This window comes from Heliconius melpomene, chromosome 12 (assembly GCF_056956725.1).
Source record: "Heliconius melpomene rosina isolate 202511_hmr_F chromosome 12, ASM5695672v1, whole genome shotgun sequence".
Classification (NCBI taxonomy): Eukaryota; Metazoa; Arthropoda; class Insecta; order Lepidoptera; family Nymphalidae; genus Heliconius; species Heliconius melpomene.
In genome coordinates this window covers 4766388-4784338 of record NC_140400.1, presented here as the reverse complement: position 1 = coordinate 4784338, position 17951 = coordinate 4766388, and the positions used below count along the sequence as shown (strand labels likewise).

Here is a 17951-nt window from a genome sequence, read left to right as displayed (position 1 = left end):
TAATATTGTTAGTAACTATTGCGTAGTATTTGTTTGTGTCGCTTATGTTTTGTGCGGTGCAATGACCCATTGAACTACTATACCATAAATAATAAACAGGTTACCCTTTATTGACGCCATTACGAACAAGTTGCGCCTATTTGAATGGAAAAAAATTTGTGCCAGCAGCAATTTTTATTAAGCAAAAATCAAAGATTTGAGATGAAAAGATACCTGAAGCATGATTTTCATTTCGAATCTTAACAGAAAAAAAATAGAAGCTTCCGTAGTTGTAAGCAAAGTTCAGCCTAGTACACAATAATTTTAGTAATGAATGGACGAAAGCTCAAATAGCAAGGAAGGTGGAAGAGAATCCTCATCTTGGGCTCCAACTTTTAGAGATATTTGCGTGTGGAATGGCAGTAGTCAACGCCTCGCTGTATTTTCCCCGGGTGAGAAAATAAAAATATTTCACTCTTCCGAGCGAGACCTATAACGGATGCTATGCTATGCTATACTGTGCCGCTGCGCCATGATGTCCCTCATCGTATAAGAATTATCATTGCTGAAGTAAGCATTATAAATATATGTACACAGCTGTTTAATTTTATAGTTACATCCATAACAACGATAAAATAAGAACAAGGCTATTCGCACAAACATTTTGTTTGCATTAGCAGCTACAACTACTTTTGATAAGAAATGTGGACGGATGTAGTGTTATCAAACAGGGCAGCGACTTATAAATATAAAATGAATAGTCACTTATTTCAGGAAATTTAGTTGTTTAAAAAAAGTTTTTTAATAAGCATCCTTAAAAAAAATGCTTAAGCGTGACTAATTATAAATATTTATCATGGATCAAGAAATGCTTATATAATTATGTCAAAAAAAGATTTAAAACTTGTCAAACGTTAATATGCATTAAAAAATACGAAATAAGCAGAGGATAATTTTGATGGATAGACCAAAAATATCAGTAACTGTGACCGCGTACTCACAGAAAAATTAAAAAATTTCACACATAATCTATGATGTGATGATCGTAGGTTTGACCCAAAGTCGAGGAAGATGGTGAACAGAGAGTATCTTAACACTTTTGCTTGAAACTAAAAAAAACAGCATAAAACTAAAAAAAAAATATTATATATCTATCCTTGAAACGCCCACACCAATATATGCCATACATAAACCATTATGATAAAATCGAGTTAAGGTACTTTACAGTGGCCTACTCCTATGTATTACTCCGAATAGTTGCCAATTACATTTGGTCCAGTAACAAAATATGGCCTACTGTCTATAAATAGACTAAATCCACTAAACAACAATTGTGAGAAAAATAATTTTTTCCATAATTAACCTATTTAATTTTAAAGTTAATATCGTTCTTAGCTTTACGTTGTATCCTCTGTATAGCAGAATAGGCAGAACGGAACGGAACCTAACCTACGGAAACGGAGTTAAATACTCTGTTCTCGACTTATTGATTTGGCGGCAATGCGTGTTGAGTGGCGTAACTCAACGCCGGTATTCTCCTCGACACCAAAAACCTGTCGCGTACACGCCTGTGCCTCTGCGCCATGACGGCCTCTACTCAGTTAATTACTTATTGTATAAAATAAGAACTTTAAAATTGTTTACGGATTCGGTAATTTAAAGAGCGGATATTCGGCGTACACGTGTTTGGCTATGACTAACTCTTAATAAAAAAAAAACATAATGTATTCAAAATAAAGTAAAAATAACTAACAATTATCAGTACACGCCTGTAATAAATACTCGTATGTAATAAAATAATTAATAAGTAAATTTCCAGAGATATTTAAGTAGGGACGAATTCTTTTGTATAGGTATATCGATTTTTATATAATTTAATTTTATTTAATTAATTTGAATTAGTGATTTAAATTGCGATTAAAATCAATTGATTTTTTAAACGATTTTTGGTATCTACATACATATTATTCCTATTATGATTATTTAATTTCTTTTAATTGGTGGCAATATATATTAATACCTAATAATAGTAAATAATAATATTTTATGATACTATTAAAAATGATGAAGTTTATCGATAGTTATTTATAGCGGTAATTAGTGGCAGAAGTCAAAAGTCGTATTGCATATGTAGGGAATTAGATAAGGTAAGTACCCAATCATAAACGAAAGTGAGAGAAGAAAAAGAGTTCCGCCACTCTACGCCCAATGTCTTGAAAACTAGGCGGAAAGTAGAAACGGAGTGTCTTAATATTAGATTCTTCCTCCTGCCGAGCATGCTAGTAATGGAGAAAAAGCATCAAGCTACTCCTTTCCAATATAGCCCTTTACTAATTTATGCGTGTATACATATATCCTCTATGACAAATGAAGCATTAGCTCTTTTAAATCGAGGATAAGGAAAAACTATAATATTTTTTTTATAATTTTTAATTTTTCCGTACAAAATGTAGTTACAAATTATAATAAATTATATTCAATTTCATTTAATAATATTGAATACTTTACTTTAAAAAAAACGATTGGCGTCATACAAGTAAGCAGTACCTAAAGTTTCGAAACAGCAATCTATTGTATTGATTTAAAATATTCAAGGCTTACGATATATTCAAGAAGTTAATTATATGCCACCTTTAAAATATATGCAAAATATGTAAATTTCATTTAAAATGTGGTTACAGGTAATATTTTATTGAGAATATAAACAAACAGGGTGTTATTATAAGACCGCAATAAATTTGACTGTGATCTCTATTAAATGTAGAGATAATGTAAAAATATATATAATATACATATAGACTAAACAAAATGACATTGGAAAGAAAACGAACTTACTCGAACATATTTTCCAACGGCGAAAAATCAATTACTGCTGACAGAAAAATGGTACTGTTGCCAGAAAAACTTCGCCAAAATCACTGATGTATTACACTGTAGGGCATTCAAATACAAGAATCCACTACTTTACTCAAACCTTGGCCTTTATTCTTTTCACTAACACTAACACAAAAAGAACTTTTTATATAACCAATAAATAAAACTTTTATATAAAAACATATATAAAGTAAATATTCCGTATAGTTTTCCACTTACACTACACAAATATATATTCTTTCAGACCTCAATGGTAGCCATAAATTTAATTAAAAAATAATAATAACATCACTAGTGTGTTATAATTTTATTTTTATTTTTTTTTAAATCCCTACAAAACTAAATACGCGTACATGAATATATTTAAGCGGATAAACGGATAGGATAGACCGGTCCGAGTATCGGAGCGAGACTGCGCGCCAAACGTCCACGTTATCAAAAGGAGCAAATCATATATGTATTTATTCATGTCGTATGTTTGTCTTTGTTCTTTTATTTTTAGTGCGTTGACTTCTGACACTGGAATAGATGATGGGTGACAAAAAAAATACAGCAGACGACTTTTTTAAAGTTAAAAATGGCAAAATGTTTTTTAAATGTCATCTATTATTGTCATAGGTGAGTCTGGATTTATTTGTTTTAGTTTAAGCGTAAAGAAGAGTGTTTAAAAATAAGTTATAGAATAATGAACTTTTATTTCAGCTTCACGCTGCATCGCGCACACAGTATGGTAGGCAGAGGGATCCTAGTGTCAAGACATTCCGTTCCTCATTTCCCGCCTAATTCTGGATGGCGGAACCCCACGACGCGCTGTACTTTTCTATAATCGGGACACAGTGTAAAAAAAGATTTAAAAATTCTTAATTAGGTACAAATAATTATAAACGTTTAAATATAATGTAACTTCCTTTCTCCAATCTTATTCTTCCTGTATAAAATACTAACAACTGATTCATAGCATTTATTATTACCGACAATTGTGATATATTTGGAATATATCCAAAGTATCCGAATATTGCACATATTATAAAAACGTTTAAACGGCAAGGCATTTCATATCGAGGCCAAGATAAACTGACACAGCCACGGACAACCCTAAATCTAATAAATAATTGTATTAATTACATTAATATTGTCTTACTACGCAAGTCTAACTCGCCGGCCAAAAGATTGAAATATTTTCTCTTATGTTTTGGCAGCTGAGCAGACGCTACGTCAACTTACGTAATGTCGAATAATCGAAAGTAAAAGCAATTCCCTAATGGATGGCCCAATCGAAATTTGTATAGGGCGCAGTAGGGAACTACCTATTTAATTCATTATACACGTGATGATTGAGGGTTCAATTCTCGAGAAAATGTATAAAATTTAACAACATTTAAATTAAAACTAAGATACTCTTAGAGTCAATGACAACTATTTAAAAGTATTTTTTCACATAAGATTTCAAATTTAACTATGTCAGCATAGATTAGCAAATACAGAAAGAAAGTGACCATTGATTTCTTATAGATTATACTTATTAATAAAAGTATGTTATTTTTTCAAATTTACGTGATTGTCGCATTGAACGTAGTACTAGAAGTCAGAGGATAGTCTTAATAGTGTTAAGACTTTCATTGTGTTCTTTTACCGAAATTCAAGACACTACCTGTCAAGTGTTGGTACAGATAATAATTATTTATACCCTGGAGTGGAGATCAAATCCACCTAAAACTCACAAGCAAATAGCCAAATGGACAGAAAGTGAAAAACTGAAAAGAAAAATATAGCGTATTGAGTGGCAAAGGTCCCTGTCGTCTTCTTTGGATATAAACATGCAATTTTCAGATTTAGAAATAGTATGTCGGTTATCGTCATACATTTATTGCTACCGAAAATATACATTGCACTTTTAATATATGTGAACTCTATGCAAAATTGAAGCAAATATGACAACACAATGGGATATAAACTGCCTACAACATGTGATATCAATTACACTTTTAAATTTGAATATTTTTGACTTTCATAGACCTTATCGAAAAAGAAACAAAAAGAAATATACTAAATTATTCAAAGATATGGCATATTTTGTTTAAAATAACATAACAATTAGGACGTGACTAGCGAGGAAAGCGTCTCACAATAAAATTGATATTTGTGGATTCGATTCCCTCTCGAGGGAATAATTAGTTACATTTAAAGATTTTCGCCTCCTTGGTAGATACGTAACATGACCAGGTTTCGAAACACAACGGCTCTCAACAAATATTGTTTCAAAATTTAAATGAAAACTGGAGAATGTACTCTAGGTAGGTTAGGTTCCCTCACCCTACTCTACCAAACGGGAAAAGCGTTAAGCCGGTAATTATAACTGTTGCGTAATGGTTGCAAGTTCAAATACGATTAATTTTATTTAGTAAATTTCTGTATCTATTTATTATGTCGATCGATATTAAGCTGACTCAGCATATTGTAAGCATTTTTACCGGTATTAACATAGGATACTTTTTTTTCTCATATTTGTAATATTTTCGATATATACCAATATATTAAAATAATTAATTTGACAAGCAATTTATTCCGCCATGTTAATAACAATCGTCGCTACGCGTTGCTAAGCAACGGCTTGCAAAGTTTGTTGTTTTGAGAAAACGTCACCGAAAGTGAGTTTGCTTAATGCATACATGGCTTATTGCCCGATATAGATTTGTATACATTAACAAAAATTAGTTGATTTCTATAGTTTGATATTCAACCTTATGAAAATAAATATAATAGTCACTTTTAGCATTTTATCTAGATTGAAATTATAGTTTACTGTATAACATTCTAATAAATAATTAAGGAGATGTCACTGATTCGGAATGACCTAGCCTACGAGTGGTATAGTATGACCGACGTGAACGGGCAGATAACTTTGATGATTTTGTAAATGTTTATATATTTTCGAATTACTATTATTTTTTATGTAGTTATTTGCTGCTTATAATTAATTTATCTCAGTTCGGTTATCTATACCGATGTTACACACTTAAAATATCGTAATTTTAATCATTTGGGATTTTATTTAATATTGTTCGCAAAAAATAATAATTATTTAATATAGAAAAATGTTTAGTACGCGCGCACTGCAAACTTTAGGTACTTTTTCTAATATTAAGAATTTCCTTTAGTTACTTTTACTTCTTTTGTTTGTTCATTTCGGTTACTCAGATATTTTTTTTAATAATAAATCTCCACTTATTATTATTATTTAACTTATTTTAATTATTTAGGCTTATATTTTCGCGGGCGTAGCCGCGTCCGGGTCCACTAGTTAACTATAAAATTATTAAAATTCATTCAATAAAAGCGTTAATAAATCGTATATTAATATTTTTCCTAAACTATATTATCATAGGTTAGCAGATTTTATAAATCAATTGACGATAAGCAAAATAAAGAAAATCCGATAATAAAATATAAAAAAAAATATGAAAACAAAAAATATTTCTTTTGTAGTAGATAACATCGACCAGTTATCATATTCGCTATGATAAAACAAATAATGGTAGTCGTCGCAATTTTTTATCGCGAAGTAATATAATGTTATCTTTTTACGCGGCTATTAATATTCATTTTGTTATTCTCCTCCTGTGAAAATTAGACATGATTTTTGAGACGATAGAATTCCATTGGCATTTGGCTCTTTAACACCGCCTGATGTACATTTAATATCTTAATTTTCATGTTTATTTCTTTTTCCACATTTCTCACATATTATTTTAAATAAAACCTTTTAACATCTATTTAACTACTCCTAAAAGATTGCGTTGGAAGAGATCCCTTTCCTTTTCCACATTTCTAGAAACACTAGTCCGTGCAGTCCGTGGTCACGAGTAGACTGAGGTGGCGTAGATAAATCACATATAATTTATAGTATTTAACTATTACGCTTGGCAAACCCCAAATAACGTTCGTAGTACAAAATATGTTACATAATATGAAAGTTACAATTTCACACATTATACACATTCAACTACAAATTACAACCTTCTACATTATAAAATGAACCAGATGTCAAGATTGTAAGACTCTCTTGATACACCGACGGAACTAAACGCTGTAATTGATCTTCTTCCCAGATCGGAATCAAATTCACAACCACTACATTTACCATAAAATGTTTGTGATTGTTCACAATAAGAAAATACACTTCAGATTTACAATAAAGACATTAAAAAAACCCATGACAGTGTTTTATCAAGCTACAAGTGCAGAGCGATATAGACACTTATATCTACCGTGTGAATAAACTGATAATAAAAAAAACAAAGGTACGCAATTCTAGTTCTTAGAACCAAAAATATAAATAATTTAATTAGTCATACGATGCTTGACAAGAACCTGATACACCCAAGGTAAGTACATATAATTGGTACATGGTAATTTTACATTAAAACGTAGATTAATTAATAACAACTTCTATATATAATATAGATAAGAATACTAGAAACGCATTTAAATTACACAAGAAAATAATACATACAACAATTATGGAACATTAGGCATTATTTATTATTATTTATTACTATAAGAAATAGCAATAAATAATGCGTAATGTTCTTTTTCAATGAAACATGTAATAACCGTAGATTATATTATGTTTAGTACATTTGAGCTTGATGGGAAGATGTGGAAAAATCTGTCGTCAGGCAATCATCTTTTCTGTTTTTTTTTAAATTTGCGAATCCTATTTATTGAGAGAAATAGAAGAAATAAAGTATTGTTAAGACATTGAGTTTGTGGAGATCTTAAGCCTAATTCCCGTTGAAGTTGTAAACCCATGTTAATTTAACAATCATATTTAGTTAATACTACCATATTTAGTCAATAGTAAGTATGAAATTATATATATTATGAATTTATTATTAATCATCGTTCAATATTGATCTTAAGAGTCCACAGAAAATTTTATAACAAAAACGTAAAATTTAAACGATGGTAATTCATAAGAGAAATGTATGCACGACAATATAAACGTGCATAACATAATGTTACCGACAGTACTTACCAATTAAATACTTGCGTCAGAGTTTAAAGATGCACTTTTCTAAGCGAAGCATTTTTACTGCAGTTTTAATATTAATGGCATTCAAGTTGAAAATATACAAATAGGTACTTTATCTGTACATTCGTCAATAATCTATATATATAAAAGGACTTGTCCTCACTGACTGAGGTAAGACGCACGCACAGCCGTAACTGCTGATGGTAGAAACGTGAAATTTGGACAGATGTTTACTTTCGTAATCTGGACATCCACTAAGAAGGGATTGTAAAAAATTTTAACCCTAAAGGGGTGAAATAGGAGTTCAAAGTTTGTATGGCAAAAAATTTAAATAGGCACCGATTTTTATAAAATTTTAAATTTAGATTTTTAAAAGTATTTAATTGAACACGTGTTTCATCGTTTTCTAGAGTTCTCCCCCTAAGGGTGCAAATAAGGGGTTGAAAGTCTGTATAGAATGTTTTTTAAATCGGCACCAATTTTTATAAAATTTGAAATTCAGACTCTTAAAAGTAGTTAATTGAACATATGTTTCATGGTTTTCTAGAATTCACCCCCTAAGGGTGCAAATAAGGGGTAGGGGTTGAAAGTTTGTATGGAAAAATCTTTAAATCGCCACAGATTTTTATAAAATTAGAAATTTAGACTCTTAAAAATATTTCATTGAACACATGTTTTATGGTTTATTAGAATTCACCCCCAAAATAAGCAAGCGGAGCTGCGCGCGTCCGCTAGTCTATATATATAAAAGGACTTGTCCTCACTGACTGAGGTAAGACGCACGCACAGCCGTAACCGCTAATGGTAGAAACGTGAAATTTGGACAGATGTTTACTTTCGTAACCTGGACATCCACTAAGAAGGGATTTTGAAAAATTTTAACCCTAAAGGGGGGAAATAGGGGTTGAAAGTTTGTATGGAAATAAAATTAAATCAGCACCGATTTTTATAAAATTTGAAATTTAGACTCTTAAAAATATTTAATTGAACATTTGTTTCATGGTTTTTTAGAATTCACCCCCTAAGGGTGCAAATAAGGGATTGAAAGTTTGTATGAAAAAATCTTTAAATCGCCACCTATTTTTACAAAATTTGAAATTTAGACTCTTAAAAATATTCCATTGAACACATCGTGGTTTATTAGAATTCACCCCTAAGTACGCAAGCGAAGCTGCGCGCGTCCGCTAGTATAATATATGACCAAAATGTAGAAGGTAATAAAGAAAGAACACTATTTTAATTTTTTTTTTTAAATTGGTAATCTATGTAGCGGACAATTACTTATTATTATCGGTTCCAGTTCTGCATAAATTCGCTTATCAATAATTTCATAATCACAACACAAAATATACTTAGTTTGGCGAAAGAATATTTTTATGTTTCGGCTTCCAATATGCGATGTCTCTAATTCAAACGAAATGTAGAGAACGGAGTATCTTGGCACTAAAGGCACACTGTAGAGGAGAGTGTGAGCTTTTTACGCTAATAAAAACAACACAGGAAAACGTCACAATTAAAATTTTAGATAAGTGTTATCGAAATAAAATGTTTTATAAACAGATTTGTAATGGTTGTTCTGAACTATTAAAAGAAATATAATTAAATATTTATAAATTTATAACCTGTAAACATAAAAAATATACCTAACTTATTGTTATAGTAATTTATCCTATAACAATAAAACTCTCGTTTTGCTAGCGAGTAGCGACGAATGATCATCTGCATTGCAGAGTCAGTTGCATACGTAGTGTACCTAGATTTACCTATAGATATACTTTAAATTGTGTTTTCTTTTAGCTTCTCGCCGTATTCCGCATATAGCAGGAGAGACAGAGAAGACTTGACTTGACTGACAACTTACAGCCGCGTAGAACGCTAAAAGTTGGAATGCATGTTTCTCGGAGAGTATAGAGGAGCATATGGGAGCACTAAGAGATCCTCTATTGAAATTCCCATATAAATTTTACGTTTTATATTTCAAATAAACGGTAACTCCGTTGGGGGTGGCAACCAATATTAAAATATACCGTATAGTACAGTGACCATGAAATGGACCTTGTCGATACTACCCATGTGCTAATAACGTGTTGATATACAACGGTCATGGTATCGAGGACTTTTCCTGTACAATGTAAGTTTAAAAATAAAAAGGATTAGCTCAATTTAATACCCAACATTAACGTTATACAGTTCGAGATGAGTTCAAAATTCAAATCTTTTGTCTAGAAAATAAAAATAGGTAATAGATAATATTATATTAATCCAGAAACAAACGTATGCTAGATTATGTTAAATTTTATGCCGACACCAACCGAAAAGCATATAGACATGATCTTCCTTGATATATTTCAACTTACTGTTCCCAGTTCAAATTTTATCAAAATCAGTTCGGAATCATCAACCAATACGAATTTCTTGAGGCGCATTACATGCCGTATGTATTATTATTAGTAGAACCGTGTGTATTTTTGTATAGTTCTATTACTTTTATTGGACAAGTCAAAGAAGCTAGTGATCAGTCAATCCATACATCTTTCGATGACTTAAAGAACCTGAACCACAAAAAAAAATAATTTATGGAGTAACAAATTTTTTGTTTTACTTAATTGTATTATTAAATAATGAAAAAGTGAATTCGAAGTAAGAAAAAGAAAATTAAACATATCAAATAAGCACTTAAACTAGCTTAGTATACCAAATATAGTTAAAATATTATAGTTTTTATGTTAATTGGCCGCTTTCAAATAACCATTCTGACCTTTAGTACGTGTAATAAGGTTCCTTAATTGAATTGCGTTTATAGACCGTAACGTATACGGTTAGGTTAGATGTACATTGTATGAATTCAATAAGTTATACGCATTTTATTGAAATAAAACGCGAATCTAAAATGTCATTTATCGCAGGATAAGCAGAAAGAACCTAGTGTCCAATCACTTAATTCTCCGTTTTAACCTTAATTCGAGATATTTTATGAAATTGTACGGCAAGAACTATTACAACTTGTCCGGCCGAAGTCTAGTAGAAAGATGCAAGATGAGATATAAAGATAAGAATGTAATGTTGAAAGAGTAAGAAACGTGGAAAGTTGCTGAGGACTATAAGTTTGGAGTAAAATTATATAAACTGACCCCACCACATGTGAGGCATTGGTTAGCCCCACTTATTAGTATTAGCTATTAGCTTATAGCCTAGGAAGGGAAAAAAATAAATAAAACGCAGCCATTTTTCACGACTCCGTTAAATAGGCCAGTCGTGGAGCAGGGGCTTCGCTCGGGTGTCAAAACAAAGCACGGCGTTGAGTTCCGCCACTCAACACACAATGCCTTCAAAGCTCGGCGGAAAGTGGTGAACAGAGTGTCTAAACACGAGGTTCCCTCTGCCTACCCTGCTGTGTGGATACAGCGTGAAACTGATTTGATTTAACTTTTAATTTAAATAGTTTTCCCTATATACAGTAGGTAGAGATAAAACACTGTTCCGTACTTTACCCCCAATTTTTAAGGCATTGTGAATTAATGACGAAACTCAAATATAAGTAACATTAAATCGCTATAAACTATTACTTGTCCTTTCTGAGTATAATGCTAGTAGTAATAAGCCGACTTCAAGTTCAAGACCACATATAGATTTAATTTTCTCGCTATATTATTCATGTACCCTTCGCCTTAACCACTAGCAACGAGTACAAATGTACCGAATGCACCGAAGAAAACGGCCAGCTTGCATTTAAAAGGTAAATAGAAACTCTTCACACAAATATAGCTCTTATTACACTTAAAATTAAGTTTTATTTTCGATTATTATTTGCAAACGTGTGTCATATCTCGTATAGCCAGTTGAATTATAACAGTTATTGTTCGAGGCTTTATATGAAAGCGTGTAAATATTTTGTTGAATATACGCTGTGCACGATAAGGCTTTGTGGCTTATAAATAAGTGAATACGTAACATCATCATCACGAAAATGCGTGAAAAAATGTATACGGAAAGATTCTTAAGAACATATTTATTCTCCATATATCGCGCCCTAAAAAGAATTAAAAATGAAACAGGAATAAAGATAATATAAAAATAGGTCATTGGGGTTCAGTAACAGCCTCTCTGAAGTATGCGCGATGGTTGTGGTGTCGATCCCACTCTGGGAAATGAAAAACATCATTCAACACGTAGTACAAAATATCGTTAAACGATTACAAACTGCCTTATCAAAAGGCAAAGTTGAAATCCAGTGAATATCAAAGAAAAGTTAATGACTTTTCTTAGGCTAACAACAGCATTTTTTTAATTTACTATGGAATCTTTCAGATCAAAAAAAAAATAGCAGTCTCATGAACATAGATAATAAAGGTTTGTCCATTGACGTTCAATAACAAAGGCTGGTATAAACGAAAGAGAAATTAATCCGGTAGGTGTTTCTTCGCGCTCCACTGGCTCGACAAAAATACTGATTGAATGGATTTTTAATCTATTATCAAAGTGAAGTTTAAAAGTCAGCGAAATTTTGGGAGTTAAATGATTCATACTAAAAAATGATTAAAATTCCTTCAGTTTGGTACAATATATGTCGTCAAAACTAAATATAATACTTCAAGTTTCATTTATTGATGTATTTAAAAACTTACGGTCGCATCAGAGACGTCCATTAAACTTTAGGTAAATCGTTGCATTTGCATACATTTATAATGGTTTTAGTTATCTTTAGAATCTAATAAGGGTATGGTTTTTTGTCATAAAGCTACAAAAGACTATATTGATAGTATCTCGAAGTAACGTCTGCACTAAAATTTGCTAAAAACCCAACGAGGCTCACAAAAATGACGATCTAATGCCCCAAGGCAACTTGGAACAGATACCATAATATAAACATCAGTATTAAGAGTTAAGACCATTTCTGAACGAAGCTATAAATGCATAACATTTAATATTGAAAATATTAATTAGTATCTTTATTTATTCCTACAAAACTAACAATTAGCACTTAGATCATATGTCAACACTATACGTCTATCGCACACTAAGCAATGGGTCGTGCGAAGAGAGATGAGAGAAGGAGAATATCCGAAATACGGCTAGCGCTGTGGGTTAGAGCTGTCAGCGGACAGTAGGAGCCTGCCTGCCGCTGCTCTTAGCGTGAGAGAAAGGGAAGTCTGATAGGCTAACGCCGTAACACGATTTACTCTCCCATAAAAAATAGTTTCTAGAAATTTCCTTCTGATTTACCAAATTTATACATTATGATAAGGTCAAAATGCATAACAAACGTTATCAACTACATTAACATGATGTTTTTTATACGCTCATATTAATTACCCGTAATGAGGTCATTTTTGAGACCTGGTGATAGCATACTTATTATTTAATAGTTAATTTTTTCTCAATATTATTTTTCGAGAAATCGTTATCGCTATACTAACAAAAAATGTAAGTTAATAAGCTAATCTTTTAAAATTATGTAATATGAAAAATATATATTTTTTAATTATATTATATTTTTTTATCATATCGACTATCCTGATAGTGGAACAACGTCTGACTGTGCCTGTGTCTTTCGCAATAGTCGCAGGCTCTATACAATCGGGAGAATTCGAAGAGAATTAATTTCATTTCTTCACTAGAGACCCACGCAGTTTCTCCCTATTGAACTTTTTCTTATATTATAGTCAAATTGCACCAAAATTTTACATAAATTGTAGCCTATGCGTTATTCGGATGGAAAAATTGGTATTAACTAGAAAGTTTCATCTAAATTTGTTCAGTAGCTTGGCTTGAAAGTGTTACAAATATACATCCTCACAATTTTTGAATATTAGTAGAATAGAATACGATAAGATTTCTTGTGTTGAGATCCGGCTCTCAATACGCAATGCCGCCAATTCCAGAATTGACCGTAAAGCAGGAGACTAAGTTTATTATGCCCACCCTCCTATGCGGGATAGCGTAAAGCTGATAAAAATAATCACTAGATTATGGGTACTTATCCTATTAGATGGTACACACTAAGATTTTTTTTTATTTTAGGTAGGAACACGTGAAGCATACGACCTGACCTCATTGATAAACAGCAAAGCTCGCGACCCAATTGCGTTTACAAGATGAAAGTTCTATAAAAAAAACGTTAGAGACTTGTTTAAAAAACCTTTGTCTATCTTGGGTAACACATTAGGTGTTGTGAATGTTACATTTTCGTGAGTTAAGTTGAGACTATTTGTGGCGCAGAGACACGAGCGTGCGACCGTAAACGCGACAGGTTTTGGGTTCGATTCCTACTCAAAGTAATAAAATATTTTCTTTCCTCGCACTGATAACGACGAAAAGCGTGGCGTTGCTTTCCGCCAATCAACACACAATGCCTCCAGAGTTCCCTATGCCTACCCTGCTATGTGCGAGATACAATGTGAAGCTGATTTTTTTAAATTCCTGAGCATGTCCGATAAGTATATGGGCCTCTATTCCACTGAACAGATTTTTTAAATATTTTAAACATTACTATGCCTCAAAATGAAAAAAAAAACCTATTTATTTAGCAATATATTATTTTTTACATGTAAATGTTATCTAAGATTTTCTTATCAAAACAAATATGGAAAACATCTATGGTTAAATGCTGTCACAAATTTTATAATTTATTGATTATTAAAATGTACTGCAAATCAAATTCACTGAAATATTATATATAACTTAATATTATTTTATAAAAGAATGATTAAATATGAGAGTTTATATTTTTTTCCTCATAGATGGAAAATCTTTATTTTCTACATATATATATTTCAATATCAATAAATAAACTTATAATTGTCCTTGTAAATTAAAAACAAAGTAATACTGGTTAGCATTACATAATATATTAAATTAATCTGTAACAGAGTAAGTTTTTTAATTGCACTCCATAACGTGCAAATAACGGGGCCAGCAGGAAACTTTCCACTCAATTTTTAAATACTGCTCATAATGTGGCCAAGGAGCTGTTAAATTCCACCATATGGTACCAATAGTTTTTTTTATAACCTTATATACAATGTCTCCAATTTACGAGGAAGTGGAGAACTGATTCTGTTAACACTATGTTGTCTAATATAAATAGTTATGTAAAAAAATCCAAGTTTTGACATACTAAAAAATTATAACAAAAATAATTTTAAATGTTTTAATCTTGGAATTGCTTGATCACGAAATGTAGATGACTAACACACATAAAAGAAAATGATCTGAAGCAGAAAAAAGTAACACTTAAATAAGTTGCTACATAAACAAGGCTGTGTAAAATCATCTTTAACTCATGCTATTTAATAATAAGTTCGCTTGAATATTTCACATAACAATATAATATTTCACAGAAAGAAAGACTTAATAATTTACCAATACAGTATGAAATATAAAATTTACTATTTGACTTTCAGTACTCCTGGACCAAGTATGCACTTAAACTCAAGGGCTAGGCTCAAATATTTAGTAACAATATATAATATATTTTTTTAAATAAAGGTAAATCTTTTACATATTTCTTGATAGTAAATAATAAATAGTAGAAAATACCTAATTAAGTAATAAAAAAGGGAAAAAAGTGGTTTTAAATATAGTAATATCTGCAAACACCAAACAAATTTTAGTTTCATCTAAAATAATTAAATAAAATTTGTGTAGCTATTTATTATTTTCAAAAGCATGTTGCATTTTTAGTTACGTGGTTTTGCAAGTGGCATTTAACGATTCGGTTTATATAATCACATATTAAAATTACCAAAAATATATATTTAGTAAACAATACTTACAAAATCGGAGGAATCTTGATCTCTTACGCCACGAAGTTATAAAATAAATCCAAGTCTTCTTTTGAACACTACACACAATTCCGCAATTGAACAGACACTTGTAAACACAAAATCAAAGAGAGACCGCGAATATTTTGATGGATTTCTAAAAATATGTAAAATTTCTTACTGGAATTCACAAATTCTGCGGATGGATACCTATGCAAGCAGTAAGCAGCAATTGTTACATTTGGCAGAAAACATCAAATTTTGTTTGACATTTCTTATTTCATTCGATATTCATTATAGGGGTTGTACTAGTGATGTAAAAACCGATGCGTGCAGTTAAAATAGAAATGGAATTTTGATTTTACATAGGTTTATTCATTACTTAATTATGATTTTTTTGTATTGTAAATATACAAGTTATCATAAAAAGTTAAAACGATATCAATTGGGTCGTATAGTCAAATAGTCATATTAATAATATAATGTCCTTTATTTAGTTTATTTTATTTAATGAAAAGTTTGGATTGGACATTTTATAATATCAAAATATATTATAAAATATTTTCTTGGTAGCAATACTATTTGTATAGTCTTTTAGTGACATGCGCAGACTATGAACAATAAACCAACAAGTAATTATCGATTTTCAAACACTTTATTGTATTACTTTATTGTAACATAAATAACAAAGTATAAATAAAAATGACATTAATATCATTCTTGTTAAACTTTATTTTAGTGATAGGATTTTTGGAAAAATGTAATGGAGATAAAACAGGAGTTACATTTACTTTTAAGGAATATCAATATAAGGATTCACCTAAAAATGTACGTAAAATAAACTCAAACTACGAGGAAACTATTAATTTACGCACCAATTACATCGCTTTATGTATTTTAAATATACAATTTAAACATATTTATTACTTCTTATATATTTACTATTGTACAGTAAATCAAAATTTACATTTTAACTGAATATAACAAAAATATCGTTCTTGTTAAAGTTTATTTTAGTAGTAAGATTTTTGGAAAAAAGTTATGGAGATAAACCAGGAGTTACATTTACTTAGCATTAATTCAAAGTATTTTCAGGAAATGACTTTTCGTGAATATGAAACTGCATGCGAACAAAGCAGTGCATGCAATCAAATCAACGGCCTCGCTCAAACTCGATGTATCCGAGAATGTGTATCTCCATCATGTTATAGAGAAATATATCAATCAGACCCGGTAGAAATCTACTAAAATATCTAACTATTATTATCATATTTTAAAATAACATTACTCAGTTTCTAACACATTGCAGAGAATTGAATAATTTACTTGAAAATGTAAAACAAATAAATAAATCATAGATTTAATTGCAGCAATTTTGATATTCAGTACAATTATATGTATCAATCAATGATTTCGATAATTGCAGCTTGAAGAAGGTGAAATAGACGTGCGATTAAATTCTTTCAAAGGTTGCTTCATACAAAGAAGTGGTCGAACGAGAAATTGATTTCCTTCAAGTGTGATATCATCGTTTATATTATGCGTTAAAAAAATACATAAAGTTCGTCGGAAAATAAAATTTACAATACTAGTAAGTTTTCGCAACTATAACAATACTTATTTACAGATAATTTAACATATTGTTATTACAACCTAATAATTACGGTAAATCTGTCGCAATTTTTTTTAATCAATTATTAGCATCACTATGTCAATTTAACATAAGTCTCTCTTTTATTTTTCAGGCGTTAACAACGATGATGGCTAAAAGTGAAACCATTTTTAAAAAAATAACAACAAAGTACCAAGAAAAGTATTTAAAATGGTGATGACAAACAATACATTATATTAAAATTATAAATTCTATATCGTATTTAAAACAAATTTCGCTTTTCTTACGTTATTGTTAATCGTATACAGTCTTCTTGGTAATATTTATATGACACTTAATGTTTACTTATACGCACCTAATCAAAATAATGTGATTTTTGAAACTTACAAACTTTTAGATAAAATAGTGGCACTGTACATACAGCAATTATAGTAGTTTTTTGTAATATACATAATTTTTGATTATATTGAAATAAAAATGTTTGTAATGAATATAATTATAAAAATCCATAAAAAAATAATATAATATTATCAAAATAAAGGTTATTACAGTTTTAAAGTTGTAGTTATTAATTCTGTTAATATATTATATCACAATATATTGTTATGTATATGTATTGCTCAATCTGTTTTAACGGGAATAAAAACTTGAAAAGAAATCTAAGATTTTTATTTAATACTCATTGAAA

General features: G+C 30.4%; 2 protein-coding genes across 5 annotated transcripts in view; one reads left to right on the top strand and one right to left on the bottom strand.

Moving 5' to 3' along the window:
* Nucleotides 1-15921, bottom strand: part of LOC146533531 (uncharacterized) — a 68488-nt gene extending 52567 nt beyond the window's left edge. For 2 of the 4 annotated variants that reach the window (XM_085194821.1, XM_085194823.1), the window contains exon 1: nucleotides 15664-15921. The gene's annotated coding sequence lies outside the window, so the exon portion shown is untranslated. Of the gene's footprint in view, nucleotides 1-2814; nucleotides 3257-15663 lie in introns of those variants that run through there. The other 2 variants (XM_085194824.1, XM_085194822.1) reach the window with 2 other exon arrangements.
* A 340-nt stretch (nucleotides 15922-16261) lies between these two features.
* LOC146533530 (uncharacterized) lies at nucleotides 16262-17821 on the top strand. Its single transcript, XM_085194323.1, has 4 exons — nucleotides 16262-16479; nucleotides 16747-16884; nucleotides 17078-17242; nucleotides 17397-17821. Exons 1-3 carry the CDS (start codon nucleotides 16354-16356, stop codon nucleotides 17156-17158), a joined length of 345 nt encoding a protein of 114 aa, XP_085050449.1. The 5' UTR covers nucleotides 16262-16353; the 3' UTR covers nucleotides 17159-17242; nucleotides 17397-17821.
* Nucleotides 17822-17951: the final 130 nt, after the last annotated feature.